This window comes from Canis lupus, chromosome 22 (genome assembly GCF_003254725.2).
Source record: "Canis lupus dingo isolate Sandy chromosome 22, ASM325472v2, whole genome shotgun sequence".
Taxonomy (NCBI): Eukaryota; Metazoa; Chordata; class Mammalia; order Carnivora; family Canidae; genus Canis; species Canis lupus.
In genome coordinates, this window is record NC_064264.1 from 52,308,135 (window position 1) to 52,330,896 (window position 22,762).

At 45.4% G+C, this 22,762-nt stretch overlaps 2 protein-coding genes and 1 pseudogene across 4 annotated transcripts in view; 2 read left to right on the plus strand and 1 right to left on the minus strand.

Moving 5' to 3' along the window:
* Nucleotides 1-5,207, plus strand: part of TPP2 (tripeptidyl peptidase 2) — a 70,464-nt gene extending 65,257 nt beyond the window's left edge. For 2 of the 3 annotated variants that reach the window (XM_025440978.3, XM_025440979.3), the window contains 3 exons: nucleotides 308-515; nucleotides 2,383-2,502; nucleotides 4,172-5,207. In XM_025440978.3, the coding sequence (XP_025296763.1) occupies nucleotides 308-515; nucleotides 2,383-2,502; nucleotides 4,172-4,261 (418 nt within the window). In that variant the 3' untranslated portion in view covers nucleotides 4,262-5,207. Of the gene's footprint in view, nucleotides 1-307; nucleotides 516-2,382; nucleotides 2,503-4,171 lie in introns of those variants that run through there. The other variant, XM_049099208.1, reaches the window with a different exon arrangement.
* Nucleotides 5,208-6,295: 1,088 nt separating this feature from the next.
* Nucleotides 6,296-9,436, plus strand: LOC112655779 (short transmembrane mitochondrial protein 1-like; annotated as a pseudogene).
* A 1,390-nt stretch (nucleotides 9,437-10,826) lies between these two features.
* METTL21C (methyltransferase 21C, AARS1 lysine) lies at nucleotides 10,827-21,344 on the minus strand. Its single transcript, XM_025441271.3, has 5 exons — nucleotides 21,284-21,344; nucleotides 19,002-19,142; nucleotides 15,306-15,457; nucleotides 12,531-12,648; nucleotides 10,827-11,494 (listed from the first exon to the last, which is right to left on the minus strand). The coding sequence occupies exons 2-5, from the start codon at nucleotides 19,129-19,131 to the stop codon at nucleotides 11,100-11,102; spliced, it is 795 nt and encodes a 264-aa protein (XP_025297056.1). The 5' UTR covers nucleotides 19,132-19,142; nucleotides 21,284-21,344; the 3' UTR covers nucleotides 10,827-11,099.
* Nucleotides 21,345-22,762: the final 1,418 nt, after the last annotated feature.

The following is a 22,762-nucleotide window of genomic DNA, read 5'->3' on the forward strand; positions in this document are numbered from 1 at the left end:
ATGAAGTTATCTAGCTGACAGAATTTAGAGCTGAACAGACTTTCACTTCTGTTACTTTGTGGCATCCTGTTTCAACCAAACACAGCTGTCCTAACTGTTTAATCTGTATGTATAATGTAGCAGCTAGTGTGGTATTACAACTAAGGCATCTTGTTTGATGTACGATACAGATGGATATACCTAGCTATCCAACATTCCTGCATTGTCAATCTCAGGGAAAGAATGCATGAGTTTATAGTTACAGATAAGTCTGCACTTTTCAAGGACTTTTACTGATCTATGAATTGTTTTTTGATTTGGTGCCCAGTGATATGGACAAACAAAAATCTACCCTCGTGGATGCCCTCTGTCGGAAAGGATGTGCCCTAGCTGATCATCTGCTTCATGCACAAGATCAAGATGGGGCTGTTTCCAGTGATACCGAAGGGAGAAAGGAGGAAAGAGAAAATACTCTGGATTCTGTGATGTTAACTTTTTGGGAAACTACAAAATGGACTGATCTTTTTGACAATAAGGTAATCTTTGTGCTTCTTGTTTTGGCACAGTTCTTGGGGGTCACTTACAAACCTCCCTGGTGCCCCATTGGCTCCTCTCAGGTTTCCCAGCTCCCTGGTCAGAAGAGGAAGAAAATCTATGGAGTGGGGCTGTGCTGGGATCTGAAGAAGGCATTGTTTAGAGAGACCTTCATCTTCCCTGTTTCAGAATCATTTTACCAGATTTTTCTCTATCTGCACAGTGGCTCTTTAGCCAAACTAATTCGGAAAACAGCCTGAGAATGGTGTGTAGTGGCCTTTCAGTTAAATCCGTTCTCTCTGAAGCTAGAAAGAAGAACATCTAGAAATTGTGTTTGTGCCTTCCCACGTCTGTGCTGATTCATCAGGGATGGAGAGGGCAGCATTCCAGTTACTTTAGATGCTCTTTTTCTCAAAACCCTTTGACTTTTAAGTAATTATCATCTGGATTTATAGCTCATCAGTTTTAAAACCCAGTTTAGAAGTAGCATTGATAAAGTTTTTGGATTTGGGCTATAAAAACATTTTAAATCTCTTTAAGCTTTCTACCATAATTCTTACAGTAGGGATTCTGTAAGTATAAGTTTTTATCAGTCTTCCTTTCTTCTGAAGATAAAGAAAAATAAAGTAAATGAAATCGGTGGAGTTCTCCTAACCCAGCACAAGCCACTGTTTTTGTTTTCTAGATTAACTGATAATTTATAATAAAGACCTGAGATAGGAGAAGTTTCCTCTATGCCTGAGTTTTTCCCACCACAGTACTTTTATAATTTAACTAAATGTTTTATTTTAACTCAGAAGTAGAATGGAGATAGGCCTAGTTTTATGGCAGCTGTGCTCATTCTGGGGAAATGGGGTTAGAGTCAGGAAACTGAAGGATTCAGTGCGGCACCAGAGGTTAAGAATTTGGATCTGAAACCGGACCCTGGAGTTCACATCTTGCTTCTGCCACCTTGATCTGTATGACCCTGGGCAAGTTACTGAATTCTGATGCCTCGGTTTCTTACCTGTCAAATGGGAGTGGTGACAGGACACAGAGTTCCTAATGAGTGAGTGTTAAGAACAGGCAGGGCCCTGAGCAGTGTTTGCTGCCATTGCTGACATAGGACTGTTGCGTGTCTGCCTCATGCTCCCTGCTGTGCTTGCTGCTGGAGAAAGATGAAGGAGCCTGCAGGCCAAACACTGGATGAACAGCGTAGAAAAACTTATCAATGAGCCTGTTTGCCATAATACTACTGCTGTATTAGGGGCGATGCATTGTATTATGTGTCTGTTTATTACACTGAAAAGAATTGAACACTTTGCTTGGCTCTAGAATACAAATAAAAGTGATAGGATTCCTTTCTTTGAGATTGTTCTCTACATTCTAAAAGTGGAGGGCAAAAATATGAATAAATGGTTACAAGTATATTTGACAGATGGAATAATTAAAGGTACAAACTTATACAAAAGGAATTAATTGAAAGTAAGAATATGTTTATACAATATGATACCTTTTTTTTTTTTTTTTAACTTTATACCCTTTTGTAGTTTTGGTCATTCATAATGACTCCTTATAGTTTTGTACTTCTATCTTTATTTGTGTTTTTTGCAATCATTTATGTTTAGCTCCCCTTTGCATAAAGAGGTGTTTTGGTATAGATTCCAAGAGCTAGTGGTTTATCACAGTTTTATTTTTTTTCCCCCAAATAAGTTATTTTGTGGAATATTCAACTTTTGTTCTTTCAGAAACATTTTTGAAATTTGCTTGATGTAAAAATGTTTATTTTAAAAGCTGAACTTCTGTTAAGGCCTTGTTTTCATTATTAAAGCTATAAGCTATAAAATATAAGCATTTCATAGATAAGCTTTATTTTGTTTTATATTATAGGTTTTAACATTTGCATACAAACATGCATTAGTACATAAATTGTATGGGAGAAGCCTTAAATTTGCAACTAAACTTGTGGAAGAAAAGCCAACAAAAGAAAACTGGAAAAATTGTATTCAAGTAAGTGATACTAAATTGTCACTGTTAAGTGTCCCGTCACTATCTCATCATGTGACAAGATAGCTAGAAGACTTACAGTGATTTAGTGATGCTGACTCTTTCATGACTACTACATGTGTAATGTGAACTATAAAGTAAAAGCATGAGAGCTAGCCAGTAAGCTATTGACATTTTTTAACTTTTCTTATTAAATATTTATATGTAGCCTCAAATATTTTTAACATACGCAAAGTGCATTAGGAAGTTTCGATGTATAGTCAGAAGACTGAGTTTTCTCTATGAAGGAGGCAAAAATCATTCCCTTTAAATACATATTGGCTCAGTTCTAAAATGGTTGAGCTTCTAGAGTTTATATTTGATCTTACTCATTTGAAGTGATAGACCATTTTATGATTTTACCACATACCGTCTTCTGTACTAGTTAACTGTCAAGTGTAAAAACTTACTGAACTCCACAGAAATCATCCTAGCCTTATCTTGTCTCTGGACACACACAGGTGGTTTGTGCCTACAAGGCATAATGGGTTTGGGCACCTTAGTCCTATGCCAAATGTTGCAAGGGTCTGGTCTCTCTAAGGTATTCTTTGGATGTAAGTTCCTGGGGAAGCTTTTTATAATTAAACTACAAGTTATCTTCCCTCTTAGACCTTTTCTATGTACCTTCACTGGTGAGTCCAGATTGTAAGACATTTTAAATTAGCATCTTCAGGTCTTTGAATAGCTTAAGAGAACTCTTGCTGAAACTAATCATTAATGAGTGTAGTGTGATTCTCATTATGTCAGCTGTAATCTGTAAGCTCTTATGTCGGTAAAGGCAGTGACTCACCCAGATGTTCACATCAGGGGATGTTCTATAACGAGTGTCCCAGCCACTCTGTTCCTGTACTGTCTGTTCTCCACAGCACAGCTGGAAAAGAAAGGCTTTAGACACCTCCTGGTAAAGCCCCATCACATTTAGGATAAAATCCAAACTCCTTTTTGTGGCCCTCAACACTCCATGTGATCTGGCTCCTGCCTTCCTCCCCAGCCCCCTCTCACCAGGGGACCTCACTAGTCCAGCTGTATGGAGAGCTCTTCCCAGGTTTTCAGAGCAAGTTACTTCTGCTTCAAATTTTTCCTTAAATATCCTCTTCTCAGAGATCCCATTCTTGACCCATCTCATTTCCCAGTCACCCTGTTATCTCATCAGATTGTAGTGTGTACTTGAAATACACAGCTTAATTATGTACTCATTTGTTCATTGATTTGCTTATTTATCTTTGGTTCTCCTGAATGGAACATAACTTTCCTGAAAGTGGGAAGTGAGTTTGTATAGTGCTGTTTTCCCCATGTCTAGCACAGTGTGTGACTTACAGTCAGAATGAAAAAGAAAGAAAGGCAACTAGTATGGTAGAAGGGAACAAGGAATTTGGAATGAAGAAAGGAAGACGGGAAGGTTAGTAGAAAGACAGGAAAGAAGGGAGGTTGGCCAGGATGGTCATAGTTGCCTGTAGATGTTGGCTGGTAGGAAAGTGGTGAGCTGACAGTAAGGAAGACCCGTTGATGGTTGGTGGGTGGCTGGGATGGAAAGTTCTACGTGCTAGTACTCTATTATTGTTAGATACAGACTTTTTTGAATATTGATCTTAAAAACTGTTCTATAATACTACGCTTTTGTGTTTTGTTATAGCTGATGAAGTTACTTGGATGGACCCATTGTGCATCTTTTACTGAAAACTGGCTCCCCATCATGTATCCTCCTGATTATTGTGTATTCTAAAATAGGAACTAAGACTTTAAATTTTAAAAAAGAAAGTTTTATAGTGAATGGATATAAAAACAAATTTGTGGCATTTTTAGTCTTAATGCATGTTTTCATCCGCTATCAAATACTGATTATTAAAATGATGTGTATTTATCAGAGAATTTGCTGGCGTGTGGCTTAATACATGTAACCTAGACCTCTGACATCATGGTGTTTTTTTAATGCCTCACATTGCTGGCGACGGGCTGTGCCCTGACTGCCAGCACCAAGGACTTTCATTTGGGTTGCAGCTATTACATGCATGATAGGTTTTGAACAGTGACTTTTAACTGCAAACCTGTAAAATTCTATTTTTTATTTTATAAATGAACAGGGTTTTAACATGCTCAACTTTAATTTTTTCAATTGTATGAAGGCCTTAAAAAGCTACATTAAGCGTAGCTCAAATTATTTATCAGACTAAAAGTAACAGAACCTCATTTCCAGAAATTTTTTTCTTTTTCTTTTTCTTTTTCTTTTTCTTTTTCTTTTTCTTTTTCTTTTTCTTTTTCTTTTTCTTTTTTCTTTCTTTCTTTTTTTTTTTTTTTTTTTTTTTTGCAAAAGTTTACATTCAATTAAGGGGGAAAAATAAAACCGACACAAATAAATGTGTAGCAGTTGCTGGAGCATAACTGCTTCACTAAATCTAAATCTTCATCTTGGAGTTATTTCAGGTCAATCATTTTTAACATCCTCTTGACATGCAGAGCATCAGAATGAATTAATAATACATGTATAAGTGCCAGACAGCTAAATCTTTATCAGGTATTGTAAAGACACACATATGGTATGTTTATTAAAGTTGAAATAATGTAAACACGTGAATAAATGTGCAAAACCAAGATCACAGTATATACCATATGCATTCTGATACCTTAATTTTTTTTATAAATAATAAAAGTGAATATTAAAGCTTCTTAAAGTTGGTCTTAATTTTTCATAAATAAAATTTGGGGTTAGAACAGAAATAATATATTAAATCAATAGACAAATTCTCAACATGAGGTAATTTATATTTCCTATAGGCTTGCAGTTATTTGAATATATTGCCAATTCTTATGTGATTAACTTTTGTGAAAGTTTTTGGCTTTTTATTATTTTTATCTTTCTGGCTACTATACTTCTCTCATCCTTCCTATATAATAAAAAAGACACACGTAGACAATAATTGAAAAGCCTCTACTCACAGCAAATGTGTTTGTGTGTGTGTATGGTTTTTAAATCTTATTCCTGTAGAATTTGCTATTATGAAAGACCTCTCAGTTAATCATCCAGTCTCACAACTGGTTTTGGGGTAATTTTGACCCCCTTATATGGTAAAAACATCAGAGCTTTATGAGCAAATGCAAATATGCATGCAAATATTTTGCAAACAGTTTCTGAGCCATCTAGAATTTAAAGTCTGTCCATGAACAACCACATGCGTATTTTCTCACAAACACACAATACTTTCATCCCCAATTATACAGGTTCCCGTGTATATATGTTCATTCCAATGAGGAAGTTGAGAGGCACAGAAAGGTAGGGTGACTGCTTCATTCATTATAGAGTTTGTTTTATAATTCAGGTTTTACCATTCCTAGTAAGTACTGCCCATTTGCACAGAGCCCCAGGGGCAGCCAGAAGTGGAAGCTTAAGTCCTCTCAGGTTCTTCATCGGATGTGTGCAGCCCTAGGATGTAGATACCCAGATTTCAAATCCTCTATGAACATCTTATTTCCTAGCTTTTCTTTTTAAGCCTTTTGATTAACCCCAACTTTTCACCATCTCAGGCAGCCACAAAATTACACAGTTGCCTATAATTATCAAGACAAACACCCCCTCGGGTAAAGGCCTCTCAGCCCAAGGAGAGCTGAATCTAGGTAAATAAAAATGGCCTTGCACATGGGGTTTTCTAGGGAGAGACAAGTAAAGCTTGGGAGGAGCTCTCACCCCTGTTCAGCTCTCTCCGGTGATTGCCGGGCTGCTGGCTTTCCAGGCAAACGCGGAGCTAGAGATGGGATAGCAGTTTGAAACATCACATCCCCCATGATCATGGACATTACTCTTTTTTTTTTAACCACATGAATCTATGTCCAATTTTAATATAAATTTAAGGTTAGGGCGGGTTCCGCCCCTCGTTCGGGGAGCGGCAGGCTTGGACCGGCCCACGGAGCTGCTGCCACACTTCGCGCCCTCTGCGCCAACACCATGCTCCAGTTCCTGTTTGTATTTACTTTTGGCAATGTGGTTGGAATGTATCTGGCTCAGAACTATTGACATACCAAACATGGCTAAAAAACTAAAAGAAATTAAAAAGGACTTGGATGCCAAGAAGAAACTCCCTAGTTCATGAGGCGAATTCCAGCACTGCCTTCTGGATACACTGATTCTGCTGTTATTGAGGGCCTCCTTACCATCTGAACCAAAAACTTTTGTTTTAAATTCCAGCCTCAACCATTTTCCTCTCTGCTAGATCCTGTCTTGCCTGAGAGCTCAGATGGGGCCAGAAGTTAAGAACCACCCTTTCCACCTTCCTCACCTCATCCCTCCTGAAAAAGAATTCAGCCCCTGGTGGCTTTTGGATATACTCAAGAACAATGTGGCACTTCAGGTACAGGGAGCAGTTGGGCCCTCTCAACAGGTTCAGTTAGTGGCGGCCTGTGTGTGATGCTGTGAATCGGTGGCCTCCCAGCCTCCCTCTGTTTAGTACTAAAAAACAAACAATTGACCTGTGTGTTTTCAGAAGGAGGTAGTGAAATAATGAAACTTTTTAGTACGTTCAGTAAAGCATGAATATTTTCAGGCAAGTTTTGTTTTGTTTTTTGTTTTGTTTTGCTTTGTTTTGTTTAAGGCTCAATAAGCCACTTCCTGGTTTTCAGCTGTAACAAAAACTTCTCTAATTACTACTTATCTCTTCTATTGGGACTAAAGCCTTCTACAGGTGGTAAAATTTTAGAATGAAGATTGGTTTGCTATGGAAATTGGAGGTACATCCACAGACTGGCAAAATCTGCTTTGAACTGTGATTTCTAGAAAGATCAGCTGCATAAGGGGAACCCGTGGTTAGAGGCTGTGACCTCGTGGCAGTTCAACAAAGCTTTCCTGTCTGCCTCTGGTTTCTGTTCTGAACACACTACCTCTGGGGTAGCAGCTGGATCCAAATAAGCTCTAGAAGAATGTGTCCTCAGTAAAATCACTACCGTTAATTAACAGGATGTGGATATGAAATAGTAATTTAAAAAGCCAGGGACAGTTTTCCTGTTTCTGGTAATGGTAGCCAATTTTTGCACCACGTCCACTAAAGACAACTCTAGGGGCCAGGTACTTCTTAAACATTAGAGATGGTCCAGAGTGTGTGCTCAGTACAGGTCTCTGGCCCTTTTCCAGTGACGGGTTTCCAGTTGTCATATGTAGGAGCTTTGCCATCGTGGGATTTCTCACCCCTGCAGGTATCTTGTCTGGCCCTGGAAGAGCATGGCCTGGTCCCCTCCTTCTCTCCTCTGATGATGAGATGTCTAGACCACATGGCTGGAGTCCCAGCCCAGGTCTCTGCTCTCTAGTCCTGGCTCAGGCCCTGATGAGCCACATCACTTGACCTCCATGGGTGTCATCCAGAAAATTCAGGCAATATATTCAGTGTGTCTGTTCCAACTCAAAATTTATTGAATCTGAATTAAATTGAGTCTTCTTCTGCAGTGTTTCTTTCTCTGTATTCTCAGTGGCCCAGCATTAAAAGGTATGTTTTTGTCTTTCTCTGTAGGAATTAGGTCAGAGAAGTATATGCATAGAGATGGAAAGGAGAAATGCTTTTGATTTCCCCATCTTAAAAAAGAAAACAAAACCAAAAAACCCTTGAACAGAGACTTCCTTAAGGAATAAGAAAGGAAGAATAAGCTCCAAAATTCATTAGTATGAACATAGTTAACAAGAGGAAAAAACTATATTAGCAATAATTGAATGAGGAAGCTGGAAAGAAGCAGGAGGTGTAAGCACTGCTCTCTGGGGAAGGGCCCAGGGTGTCTCACCTGCAGTAGCAGCCTTCCCAGAGCACGCAGGCAGTGGGAGGGCCAAGGCTCACTGCACAGCACCCGACAACAGGCCAGCCGCACCCCTCCCGCAAAGGTACCGTGTTAGTGTCACTTAGAACCCCTGCTTTTGTGAGAGGATTTCAAAGAATCAACAAGCAAGTGCATAATTTACTGAAGCCACATCCTCTCAAGGGTGAAACATGAATAATTACAGTTGCAGTATCAAAGCCAGATGTCTGTTTCCACTCTGCAGTTAGGAGACTGCCTGCATTTCCAGTCATGAAATGAAAGTTCTTGTAGACTCCAACTATGATGCCACATCATATCCAAAATGTGAGTAGACAGCTGGAAATGTCTTCTATAATTCTCCTCTCATGTGTGATTTTAAAAGTCACTAACCTATGTGCCTCAATGATCTGTCTACCGAGCTACTTCCAAACTTCAAAACTCCATGGCTTCCAAAAACAATCATTTCTTTCACTCAGTATAACTTGGCTGGAGTTTGGTCCAAGCTGGGCTTGGCATGGGTAGTCCCAAAACTGTCATTAAAATGTACAATTTAGGGATCCCTGGGTGGCGCAGCGGTTTGGTGCCTGCCTTTGGCCCAGGGCGCGATCCTGGAGACCCAGGATCGAGTCCCACGTCGGGCTCCCGGTGCACGGAGCCTGCTTCTCCCTCTGCCTGTGTCTCTGCCTCTCTCTCTCTGTGTGTGACTATCATAAATTAAAAAAAATAAAAATAAAAAAATAAAAATAAAATAAAATGTACAATTTACAGGAAGGACAGGATGGAGGGACATTCTGAAATATACCCTGGTGATGCAGCCAGCAAAACGCAGCGGGTAGAAATGCTGCAGGACAGACAACTCGTATTCTTCAGCAGATAAGTGGCCAGAGGAAAAAGCAAGAGGGAGGGAGAAGCCGCAGGTCAAAAGAGATTTCAGATACATGCCAGCCAGTCAGTGAGTCAGACATGGACCTCATCTGGGTCTCGATTCAGACGAACCCCAAAATAAATATCATGACATTTAAGAAACACATGGAAGTTGGAACACCGCATTTTTCAACATATTACTATGTAATACCAAAATACTTAGTATAAAATTTTATATTAAATAAAATATATTTTTAAATGTGATAAACCATTATGGTTATGTGTCCTATGTATGTGAACCAAATATACAGAAGAAAGGATATCTATTATTTCTGTCAAATTAATACAGAACTGGAGAAGTAGGTGGAGGTACACATAAAAGGAGATTTGCCGGGAATTAAAAATCCATATGGGGTGAGGGTGGGGGGCCATGATTCTTTCACCTACTTCCTTACGCAGCATTATTGTTATAGTTGCCATACCAATGAACTGCACACATTTAAAGTGTATGATTTAAAGTGTATGATTCAAACTTTCAATATATTTAAGTTTTTCTATAAAAGCTTGAAGAAAGAGTCTATAATTGTAGTCTGGCTTTTCTAAAAGGGTAGACTTCTATCCATTTAGAACATAATGGAATAAGCATATGATCATCATCTCTTTTTGTCCTGGAAATGTGAAAGAAATCCACTTAGAAGTCTAAGAAGAGATTTAGGCATCAGGTCCCATGCTGTAATACTGCTGAGCTTTCTATATTGACACTTGGCAACCTTGATCAACTTATATGAGTCCCAGGAATTCCACTGTAGATGATCCACAGCCCCAGGGTCAGCAAACCAGGGTCTACGCGTTTAATCTGATCTGTAGCCTGCTTTTCACAGTGTCTGCAAGCTAAGAGTGGGTCTTGAATTTTTTTTAATGGCTGTAAAATATATATATATATATATATATATATATATATATATATATATACACACACACACACACACACATATACACATATTCTGTAGAGAGGGTATGTGGCCTGAAGATATTTATTGGCTGGCCCTTTACAGAAAAGGTTTGCTGACCCTGGCTTACATAAACAATTGCATCATCCACAAATAGCATCCCTTCCGTTCTAAATGTGCGTGTTCTTCCTCTGCTTTCCTACATTGCCCAAAGCCTCTAGCATGAGAAACGGTGGTAGCTGGATTTTTAATTTTTTTCCCTTATCAGAGAAGAAGCTTTTAACATTTTATAATCGTGATGTTTGTTTTAGATTTTTTTTGTAGCCTTCTTTTATCGGGACAAAAATTTGATTCTTTCCTACTTTTCTAGAAACTAATCGTAAATTTGTGTGTGTGGGAAACAGACAATCCAGACATCTAACTTGAAATGGTCCGGCCAATTCATTGGCACAGAAGCAGAGTATCCATAGAGTGGATTCTCAGGAAGTTCCTAAGACAGTATCCATTTCCTTATTCCGGTTCCATTCCCGTATTTTTCACTTTTAATCAATGGTAAGCCTGTTACTGGTTTCATCACTCAGTAGCCATTCCTTTTGCTACAGCTAAAATCTATAAAACAGATAGAAGGATCCTATCAGCCTCAGTTTTAAAAGCCTGTGACAAACGTGTGTTAACAAATTCACAGTGGAAATAACGGGGGAAATCCACTTGTTTACAAATTTATACATGTAAAGTTTATTGAACAATTGAGAGTTTTTGGAAACCAGCACAGCTACTTTTATGTTCTCATATTATTCATTGTAGATATTTAGATTGGCCTAAAATAATCTTAAATGGGTTATTTTAGAAAGATGCCAGAATATTAAACTATGCTTATTCTAGGTATGCACTACCTTCTCGATCTCACAGTCTTTTGTTGACAGTACAGTTTCCAACACTGCTCAAAAGACACTGAATGTTTTGAAAGGCATTTTGTTTAATTTAATCCCATTTTAGTATTCCTTTGAAAACTTTGACTGATGACTCTGGAAATTCAGCCAAGAGTGTTGTATCAAAAACTTGCTTGAATTTATCTAAGAATTCGTAATCGGTGCTGAACCTGAATTTGTTTGCCCAAAGCAACACCGTGCCTGGCTGACAAAGGTACACCATGGTGGTGAGCAGCTTGTCCAGGAAGTAGTGGTGGTAAACCACATCCGAGGCCAGAACGTAGTCGTAATGAAACGTTGACTTGGGGAAGTGCTGCTCCAGGCTCTCTCCCCAAACCAGTTCTCTCACTTCCGGCAGATGTGCCGTACGCTTTACTGTGTTCTTCAAAAGATTATACTGAAGGTTTCCTAGGACATCAGGCAAATCCGTTGCTGTGACTTGAGCCCCTAAGAGATAAAGAGAGAAACTAATAATTACCAGGAGACACTCAGGCCACCACAGTGGACAGATGCACTCAGAGAGAACACAAGAAATGGAGCTGCGCTTTCTCAGCTTTGTCCCCTTTGACAGGTGGGCAGGACATTTTGACCCAATCCCCTTGGGTAATTCTTTCCTGCGATAGCTCTGCCCTGTGCACTGTCCGATGCAGAGTCTGGGGTCGCTACCCCACTCCCACCACTGCCCCCCGCCCCCCACCGACTCCACCCCCAGGTCATGAAGATCAAAAATGTCTTCTCTAGATGTGGGCAAATGTCCTTCTGGGCTAAATCACATTTGGTTGTGAACCACTGACATAGAATAAAACAGTGGTGCGGTGTTGAGAGATTTCAGGATAATTAGCTGCTTAATATAATAATCTATCATGTTTTCCCTTGTAAAACTCTCCTTACCTGAAGATTTCATCTATTGTGTATGACTGTCTCCAACATAAATTTGTTAAATTAATTGCTAGATGTTTTAAAGCTAGTGACAATAGTTCACTAAGTGGACCACCCCATTTCCAGATTGATTTTAATAGAAGAAGATCTGTAGTAGCGCAGGCAAAAGTACACCACATCTGTACCCACCTCTTGCTTAGCACCCAGGAACTCACAACCTGCATTTGGGTCATCAATCTGCCTCCACCTTGGATTAACCCACTTATTTTTCTTCAAAATGTTAGTTACAATATTTGCAAGGAAAAACAGGAGACAGCCTAACACAGCTGTTTACAACAGGGGGTGGGGGAGTCACAGCCCCAGAATCTCCACTTCCTCACACAGTCATTGGTGAGGTGGGCAAGTCCCCCGACCTCTCTCTAATGTGCGATTATCTTAATTCTGGGTTCACAGTACTAATTCCTAGTTCATGACATTTTGGGGGATTCAGTAAGTGAAATCATGGCCAAGCACCTGAGTCACACTTGGCCACGCGGAAAGCGCTGCTATCACTGCTGTCAAAGTCCAGGTGCTCTGAGACAAAGTCAGGAGGAAACTGACAAACCTAAAATACTGGCCACGATGGAGACAAGGCCTGGTCCAGCACCGATTTCAAGTATTTTAGCATCTTGGAGATTGAGTTCTTCTGTGTGTTCCTCCAAATACTGACACAAAGCCATAGCCTAAAAAAAATTTGCAGTTGTCACTTGAGCATCGGAATACGGGAAAGCAGTGGCCACCGGACCCCCCTTCCAGTTCCCCACGCGAAACACCACAAGAGATGCTAGTAATGGTTGCAGCGTGTCGAGGGGCTCATGAGAATCCCAACAGGCCCTCCACGCCCTATTTGGGCCCGGGCTGGACACCCGGCCTGGCTAAGCCACCTCTGCCCGAGGCTGGGAGCGGGCCGCGGAGAGGACGGTCCGCGGGGCTCCTGCAGGTCCCGGAGGAGGCCGGGGGCGGCCACCTCTGCCTCGGCGCCGCCTCGCCGCCCGCACCCCGCTCCTGGACGGTGCCGGGCGTCTTCACCGCGTCGCTCCTGACTCCCTTCCTCAAGCTCGGGTCGGCTGGAACTTGGTCGGCTGCCTCGACCGCCCGGCGGCCCGTCTTTTTAAGCGGTCGGGTAAGAAGCAGACCAGACGGTCCGCGCCCGGCTGCGCAGGCTGCAGCGCCCGCGGGGGGCCTGGGGCGGGGCGCGGGGTGCGGGGGGGCGGGGGCTCCGGGAGCCGCTGGGCGACAGCAGGGCCGCGGCCCACGGACCACACCCTGAGGAGCAGCGAGATGCTAAACAGCAGGCGAATGAGTTCAGAGGACTTTTCATAGAGAAAGATGCAGACGCAGTGAAAGGCCGGGACACCTGCACCCCGACGTTTCTAGCAGCAATGGCCACAGTAGCCAAACTGTGGAAGGAGCCTCGGTGTCCATCGAAAGATGAATGGAGAAAGAAGATGTGGTTTATGTATACAATGGAATATTCCTCAGCCATCAGAAACGACAAATACCCCCGATTTGCTTCGACGTGGATGGACCTGGAGGGGATGATGCTGAGTGAAGTAAGTCAGTCGGAGAAGGACACACATTCTATGGTCTCATTCATTTGGGGAATATAAAAAATAGTGAAAGGGAATAAAGGGGAAAGGAGAAAAATGAGTGGGAAATATCAGAAAGGGAGACAGAGCATGAAGACCCCTAACTCTGGGAAACGAACTAGGGGTGTTGGAAGGGGAGGAGCGCGGGGGTGGGGGTGAGTGGGTGACGGGCACTGGGGGGGGCCCTTGACGGGATGAGCACTGGGTGTTATTCTGTATGTTGGCAAATCGAACACCAATAAAAAATAAATTTATAAAAAAAAAGAGAGAGAGAAGCTCCAAGGTTCCCTCGACCCCCCACGGGGGCACCAAGGGCGGGGTCTGCGCCGCGGGGCAGGGAGGCCGGGCAGGGCTCCGCGAGAGGACGCGCCCCGGGGTGGCCACTTGCATCCTGAGATGCGAAGCAGACGATCGCGGGTCTGCGGGGGGTGTTTTCCGGGCGTCGCGCCTCCGTGCGGCTGCTCTGCCCCTGCGGTGACACAGGTTGGCGGCCAAGAGCCCCCAAGGCCCAGGCGGGCAGGGAAGGCGGCGGCAGGAGGAGTGTCCCCCGGAGCCTCGACGGCTTCCCCAGCTGCCCCCGGGGCCTTGCGCTCACGCGGGGAGGCGTGTCCCCACCCGCACAAGCCGCCCTTGGCGGGGGAGCAGGTGCCAGGAGCACCCCCCGCCCCCCGTGTCCTTCGGCGCGGCTGCCCATTCGCCAGATACACTAGTAGCCCCGCGGGGCGCCAAACAAGAGGACTCCGCAGGAGGGAATCACGCTCGCCACGCGGGGGCCAACACGGAGCTTCCTGAGCTGGGGGGCGGGGGGCAGCTCTAGGAGCCTGGAGCCCTTTGTTGTCCCTCCTCCTTGTCCTCACCTGCCGTCACCCACCATCACCTCCACTGGCGCCCAGGCCACCCGCCCGGGGAGCTCCCTGGCACCTCCACCCTCGCCGCTCGCCCCCGTCGTCCCACCTGCCAGCAGCACCCCGGGCAGAGGCACAGCCCCCCGCACCTCCGAGGCCTCCGTCTGCGTTTGCACCCACACCCCGGGCCACCGCCCAGCAACCGCGGAGCAGCTCAGACCCGGAGGCTCTCACAGAGCAAACTGGCACCGGAGGGCCGCTGTCCCCGGTCAGTGGCACCGCCTCCCAGGCGAACCAACCTGAGCCCCCATCTGGCCCGCGCGGCGTCGGTGAGTAACCCCGGGGGGGGGGGGGGGGGCGCCCACCCGCAGCGCTCCGGCCGGTGCTCGGGTCATGCTGGGGTGACAGCACACGGCCGCGTCCCAGGACAGACCGAAGCTGGGAGAAGCGGAGCCAGCAGCCAGGACCACAAGCCAGGGGCCAGCGGACCCACTGGAGATTCAGGGCGCCTCCCCCATGTCCATGCGCCCCTTGGGGGCTGCCGCGGGGAGCCCGGGAGGCGGCTCCCTACCCGCTTCCTTGGGAACACCCACAGCATGGACGGGAAACGAACACTGGCTCCGATTGGCTTTATTCCCAAAATTCGTATGAATTCTTCATCTTCCTTCCCGATATATTCAGGTTTATCTTAATGTAAATAGTGTCTCAGAAAACATGGCACGGAGAGGAAGGATGGCTTCCCGGGGAGATGTCGTTGCTTTTGCAAGGCCAAGCGCCCGCTCACCCTCACTCCCCCCTGGAGAAGCCCAGAACGTGAAAGCACTTGGCCAACTGTCCAAGGCAACCCCAAAGTGTGGAAATGTGCCCCCAGAAGCCCCGACATGCCAGATGTAATGATTGTCTCACCCCTGGCCACACCACGGCTCCGTAGCTCTCTATTGATTCTTGGATAACAATCTTCGTGCCTGCAAACAGGTATTGTTCCTGAGTGTAGCTGGCATAATCTGTAGGAACAAATTTCTGGAGGCTATGAAGAGATGGTTCTATCTCGTTAGAATCTGTGGGGCAGAAAATAAAATAGGTTCCACGATTTGTTGATCGAGTGCAAGTACACATGAGTTACAACTGGTAAGATGGGAATGGAGTGGGTGGTTTTCCCACAGAGAGGAGGTGATGCTGGCAAGGACAGTGGCCACAAACTAACACGAACCTGAGTGATATGGGGTGATAGGGACGTGAAGTTCAGATGCGATGTTTTCGTGAGATGACGAAATGCCAGAGGATGCCCTGGGTCCGTTCCGCTATGTAGCAGAAGACAGAGAGGTGTGGCTCCATCCTCACCCCCGTGTTTTGATGGCAGGGGAAAGCTAGCTTGCCAACAGAATGGCAGGAGTGAGCTGTCTGGATGAGGACCTAAGCAAACACAGACCTGACTATTTTTAGGTCTTGAAGTGAAGTAACATTCCCGCACGTTGGCTGGAGCATGTTCCTTAAGTCCTTCCTACAACAGCTCCTCAAAAGGTACAGGTCACCCAAAGACGAGCCAGCTCCACAGTGCTGGGGGAGGTTGTCAGATGAGCTCTGACTATTAAGTTACAATTGCTTTAAATACCCTTTGAACTCATGAGCGGCTCTCAAATATCATATAAAATGAGAGGAAAAGAGCACCTGATCGGGGCTGACATCATGGGAGCAGAGATTGTGCAGATTTTGCTGAGTGTTTGAGAATAAAAAGAGCTGTGCTGCGTGGAAATGTCAGAAGTGGGGATGCTGAGCACATGCACACGGGGGGCCGGCCGAGCCCAGCGGCTGTGGTACCAGCACTGAGGAGGCATTAGCAGCAAGGAGCTGGAGGGAAACCTGCACGAAACTTGCCTTTGCTCCCTGAGATCCGCCTGGGACATTTTTAACCGCAGGTGGCACCCCTGGGGGATGCTTTGGAAAATAGCTAAAAGGAGTGGCCAGTGAACATCTGAGGTGCTCTAACCAGAGTACCCTCCAGGTGGAAGAGGAGGAGGCGGGGTGCGAATACAGGGTGAACGGTAGGGGGTCTTTGGAGAAACCGAATCAGGAGTCTGCCCCTCGGAGGCAGGCGATTTCGGGTGTCCCTGATTAGCACACGTGCTAGAGCAGTTCTAGTTCAATTTGACCATGTCCAATTACCAAATAAGAACAAAAAACAAAACAAAACAAAACAACAACAACAAACAGGGCTTGCATTTTGTCCTCGCATGCATTTGCATTTTGCTTTTCCTAGGATTGAATTTTGGTTGTATGTTAGCAAAAAAGGATCGGCGTGCAGTAGATTGAGGAGCGGCCTTTGAGCGCCGTGGAGCGCAGTGGCTGGTTTGTCATCAAGCATCACAGACGTCCACAGCCCCGAGGAGCAGCGCTGCTCTTGGCTCCCCGGTCGTGATGCGGTGTGAGCTGCACCGCTGGGGGAGAGGTCTGTGCCCTGACCTAAATGCTGAGCTTCCAGAGACCCGGGCCTTCACGAGCTTGCAGGAACCTGCTAATAATAGTGACCGAGGCAGCTGTGGGCCGGCGTCCCGGTAGGGGCTGTGGGAGGCTGCAGGGGCGGGAAGGAGGCCGCTGACCCTCGGCCAGCTCTGCCTCGGCCGCTCCTGACTCCTGGCATCGAACACCCCCTACGCATTATCTGGGAATGACCCAAGAGGCTCTCGCATCTTCCTGCGAGCGGAGAGGCCGATTGAACCATTGGAGAGAAGATAAAAAGGCAGAGGAAGAGACCGGGGCCTGCCAGGAAAGAAGCCCTGTCGTATAGGGGGTCGAGGAGGGACGCCCGGGTGGCTCAGTGGTTTGGCGCCTGCCCAGGGCGTGATCTTGGAGTCCTGGGATCGAGTCCAACGTCAGGCTCCTTGCATGGAGCCTGCTTCTCTCTCTCTGTGTCTCTCATGAATAAATAAATAGAATCTTAAAAAAAAAAAAAAAAAAGAAGATGCCCTGTTTTGTAGGGTTCGAGGATTACCATGGTGTGAATGCTCCCACCATGGTGATTTCCAGCCACCAGCCAACGCCCCCAGGAAGAGGTGTGCACACCATCACGAGTGCTCTCCACCAGGCAGTGCAACGGACACCAGTGAGCTCCAGAGCATAGACAATCTTAAAGATAATCTTAAAATGTATTAAAGTAAGTCACAATGAGTTGTATTTATTACCTTGGTTTTTTAATATACCTCTGGCTTTTATGTAATATATTTAGTGGTACATTTTCATAACTTACATTACATTTCAATAATGGCCATGATTGGGATCCCTGGGTGGCGCAGCGGTTTGGTGCCTGCCTTTGGCCCAGGGCGCGATCCTGGAGACCCGGGATCGAATCCCACATCAGGCTCCCGGTGCATGGAGCCTGCTTCTCCCTCTGCCTATGTCTCTGCCTCTCTCTCTCTCTGTGACTATCATAAATAAATAAAAATTAAAAAAAAATAATGGCCATGATTAACGACAACCCTAAAAAAAAAAAAAAAAAAAGCCCTGAAATTCAAGAGCTGGGATAGGCTGTCACAGTGCAAGGAGTCGGGACAGGGCTGTTCCTTTCCCTCTGAGGTTTTGTCACTGGGGTAGGTGACTCGGAGCAGCCAGACCAGCCAGGACTCAGGCCAGCTCCTGCAGACTTGCCTCCCCCACTATGGCTCAGACAGGTCCTTCCTCCCACGTCTCACCAGCTGGGGACCTATTTTTCTCTCAAGATGACAGAAAAAGTCAATGGTTGATTTGGAACGGCTCATCATTTCACAGGTGACTGGGCTAGTAGATATATGTCCCCAGTCAACATTGTAAAGAATCGCAGGTGCATAAATATTCTCCCTTAAGACCCTTCTATGTTCAACAAAAATAAATTCATGTTTATTGCACGTTAAATGTTTTAATTTATTGTATCGATGTTAGTCTGAGAGTTTTAGATCAGTCGTTAGAGATAGAGTTGCCTTTTTTTACGAAAATTAGTTTAGTAAAAGCCTGTCTTAGTTGAGTTGGAACATAATTTTACCATGTTAAATGATTATACATGTTTAAAATACCATATCTGGGCTTTTCTGACGTTATTTGTTATGTCTATTATTTGTTACTACTGAGTCCCTGTCCAGAAATGCAACCCATCTGCCAGGAGAATTTTGGCGAAAAGCAGACATGACTCAAGATTTTGTTGCTTTTTAAAAGTGCTTGTTACAGGGACACCTGGGTGGCTCAGTGATTGAGCATCTGCCTCATGTCATGATCCTGGGGTCCTGGGATGAGTCCCACATCGGGCTCCCTGCAGGGAGCCTGCTTCTCCCTCTGCCTCTCTCTCTGTCTCTCATCAATAAGTAAATAAAGTCTTTTTTTTTTTTTAAAGGGCTCGTTACAAAAATATAACTATCTGAGATTTACACACAGGCTAAGACAAATTTGTGGACTTAGATAAGAAAATAATGAAAAAATAGGGATTACTTTTAATGCCGTGCTTATGCTTGCATAAGGCACTTTTCTACTAAGCTTCACTACAGGAACAATCTAGAGTTAAAAGGAGATGGGGATTCTTATCACTGAAGTTAATTGGAAAATATCATGGCCAGGAAAGCAACAGAGGAAGGATGTTACCTCCTGGGTGTCCCCCGGTGCCATCCTCCTGGAGAGACCCCTCCACTGCCGGCTCCAAGCAGCCATCTGGGGTGCATGGTGCTTCCCGCAGGCGCCCGGGCTGCTGCTCGGGGCTCAGACACACGTCCATACCTGCAGCCGCTGGAGAGCAGAGAACCGGATAGGCTCAGCCCCGGCTGGCTGAGCCTCCCAGAGGCTCTAAAAGGTGCAGCTTATCGCCTTAGCATCTGCTGAGCCGAAAAGAACCCCTGCTTTTCAGCTTAGATCCCCGGGTGAGCAAAGCAGCTACCCAAGGAGCTGCCACCCTCGTTTTGCAGAGCAAAGGAGAGGGGGACCATTAAACATCACCGCACCTGTTCTGTGCACCAAGAAATGCAAAAACAGAGCAAGTGTCGCCGGAGGACAGGCGCGACGTCGCTGGGGTCTAAAATGTATTTCCAGTAGCCTTTGGAACTGAATCTTAATGAAGAAACTCTGATCGAGCAGCGCATCTGCCATCGGGGCTACCGTGTGGATTGAGGGGTTAATGACATCGTGGATGAGAAGGCAGGATTTGAACCAAACACAGGGCTGCTCCCTTCTCATCTGAGGCTATATTGCAAGAAAGCGCTGGGGGTTGAGCCAGGAGCCTGGCCCGGTTCCCCACTCGGGCACTTGGCAGCTCACTTAATCCCCTCCTGAGACATTTCCTCATCAGCGAACACGGGATAATAAGTGTCTGCTGCGACTTCTTAGGGCCTCCTAGGGCTGTGCTGGGAAACAGCAGGGGGAAAGTGATGCGTACAGAGATGAAAAGCACTTGATTTAGGAGAGGAGACCTGGCTGTGGGGATCACTGATCGGCATCAAAATAGTAACCCATGACATCACTGCAGGGCGTGTGCTGGTGCCCGGCCCGGCCCGGTGCTTTAAGTGTATCGATTCGTCTAGTCCTAGCAATAGCCCCTATGAAGTAGATGCTATTCTTATGCCTTTTCTCAGATGCGAGCAATCCAGGCACAGAGAGCTTGAAAAGCAGCCCAAGAGCAGTGGCGAAGCCCAGAATCCAACCCAGGAGGTTCAGCTGCAGAATCTCCGTCCTAAACCACCCGGCAGGTGCACCTTGGGTGGGCTTGTTCAGCCTGGGCTGCCCTTGCCTACTTTGCCCTGAAATTACTCATAATGCTTAGCTGCCACAGGGATATTTTCTAGTCTTTTTTTTTTCCCACAAAATATGAATGATTTTCCTCGCCTGTGTTTACCTTCCTGAGTTAGTCTCCACACCCCCACCACCTGGGGATAGCAACCAGACACACGGGCAGTACCATTCCCGACTAGCTGACCAGAAGCCCCCGGGCATTGGCTTGATCCGTGAGCAAACAGACAAAATGACAAAATGCAAGAAAGCACAGCCCCTGAGGCAAATGTCATTCCGCTCTGCACCTGGGCAGGTCGAGTGTCCCTCCCGTTAATGCGTTAATGCGCAGCAGCATCGACAAACAAATGAGATCCCTGTGAAAGTGATTTAACATTTTCACTTCCTTTAGGACCCAACGATCCAATGTTTGCCCCACTTCTCCAGCTAACCAAACCAGCCGGAGTGCTCTGCGGGTCTGTGCCTCCGAGCAGAAGTTCTTTCTCTTGCAGATAATTGTTCATTCCTTTCAAGTTTCCCCAACTCCAGGAAATGAACTGTTCCCCTAAAAGATGCAGCCTGGTTGTTTATGAGTACGCACGGCGTCTTCAGTGGGCAAGCCTCCACGCTGGGTGAGGAGCCTGCCTCTGAATCTCAGCACACCCCGCCCTGCCAGGTAGGCCTCTCGTTGGAGAGGAAGATAATGGGGACACCTACTCCAATGGTGGTTGTGGGAATTAAGAGAGGTAAGCCATGCACAGCATCTCATATAGGGCAGCAACCATTCTGTCTGAACCTAGGAGGGTGGCCATGCAAACCATGCTCACGCAGCACCAGGGGCCCCTGAGCATTAAATTTAAGGCAGTTCCTCACGTTGCATGCAAGCAAAGGAGAATTATTTTCCAATCCTAAGTGTGCTTTTCCTTATGAAAGGAAACGACTCCCTCCCCCATCACCATAGTTGACACGAGAAATTAATTTTCCCCCTGCCATCTGTGCGTTGAAAGGCAATCTAGAAAGTATCGACAGTGCTCTACCTGGTACTGTCAGTGGGATGTAGCGTCTGCTACATAGCGTGCATCAGTATTTGCTAAAGATTCGGGAAGTTTTTCAAATGAGTTCGTGTTAGTCCCCTCAAAATAATTTCAAGCTGTTAGTTTAAACATTACCTTCCGTAGCAGAAGAGATGTGAGATGTCTGTGCCCCCTTGAATCCACAATGTCTTATATAGATCTGTACCTGAAAGGATTAGCATTTTATGAACAAAAGCCAGCCAGTGCAAGTCCAAGTTATTTAGGGTAGCATGACCGACCAGGACTCAGACACATTACTTTGCTAGAATATCCATTCTCTCTCCCTCTCCCAATTCTCAGTGTTCTCTCTCTCTCTCTCTCTTTCCTACATACTGACACGTAATCCTTGCAACGTGAAATGGAATCACCCTCAAAAGATCCAGAAAATGCCTCCAGCAGAACAGAGGCTCTCCTCTCTGGTATCCAGCTGCCATGATAGAGTTTGAAATGTAGACACATTTCGCTTTAAAAAGAAGTGGGGGTTGGGGTGGTTGGGGTTTTGAACAGACCTGCAGACTTTCTCTGTGCTCATTAGCCAACCTGCTGTGGCCAAAGGGAGGACTCGTGCCTGCTGTGGACTGTCCTGGACTCTGCTTCCAGCAGCCAGAAAGAACACAGGACTCTACCGGGAGAAGGCAGGAGAACATCTAACTAGAAGGGATGTGAGTTAACGGCTTTTAAGCTGCTTGAGGAGTATTTTGTTGGGGCAACAGGGAATAGGAAACCAGAAAAACTTCCAAGAAAAAAAAGCAAGCCGTTGCAATGTATTTCAATGGGGGAAAAAGGGGCCGCTAAAAAGGAAGAAAATCGTGTACTCATTTGGAAAGCCTGGGAACCCTTAAAATAGAATATAGGGCATGTAAATTAAAACCTTGGCAGATGGGATTTAAACTATCACTCACGTTTATGAGGGGATAAGAGACTAGTAATTGAGCTTGAGTGGATACAAGAGCCTATTTTTTTCATTTTACCCCACCTTGGTACTCTCTTCTCTGCTGTCACTGTTTTTTCCTTTGTGTGCATCTCTTTTGGGTTAGGATCTGCATCTGGATGTGCTGTGATCCCACGACCATTGAGTTTTCTTTCCCGCTCCCTTAAATGAGAGGCAACCTGGAGCCTTGCCCAAATCTGTCATTGCAAAGCTTACATATCCCCGAGTGGTCCAGGTCTCTGATTGTGTCACTTGGGTACCTTGTTTCCACCAGGGGTCAGCACCGCTGTGTAAGCACCCCTATGTATAAGAAGTAGCCAAAAGGTGGTCATCAGAAGGTGGTTACGATGCTTTAAATGACTTTAGAAAACTGACTGCAATGTATATGTATGTGTCTCTCAATTCTGGCTACATCATAAATTACCTGGAAGCTTTAAAACACATAGAGTCTAGGCCCCTGGAAATTCCTGCTCGAAGGTTGGGAAAGAGCCTAGAGGTCTCAACTCCAAGTCCAATAGCCACCCTCTATGTGTCTGCAGCCCCTGGCACACGGGCGGTGGCGATCTATAGGGCAGAGGCCACGTGACTGATTTTCACATAGTTGAAATGTCAGCCCCTGACGAGGGATTAGGCTTTCAGCGTGG

Bases quoted from the DNA above. Each gene is read 5' to 3' on its own strand.
- METTL21C (XM_025441271.3), bottom strand. From the start codon at position 19,131: ATGGACGTGTGTCTGAGCCCCGAGCAGCAGCCCGGGCGCCTGCGGGAA. The intron at 12,649-15,305 runs GTGAGACAATCA...AATTTTTTTTAG, and splicing joins GAGCCGTGGTGTGGCCAGGG to GCTATGGCTTTGTGTCAGTA. The intron at 11,495-12,530 runs GTTTGTCAGTTT...TTTATCTCTTAG, and splicing joins CATCGTGGCCAGTATTTTAG to GGGCTCAAGTCACAGCAACG.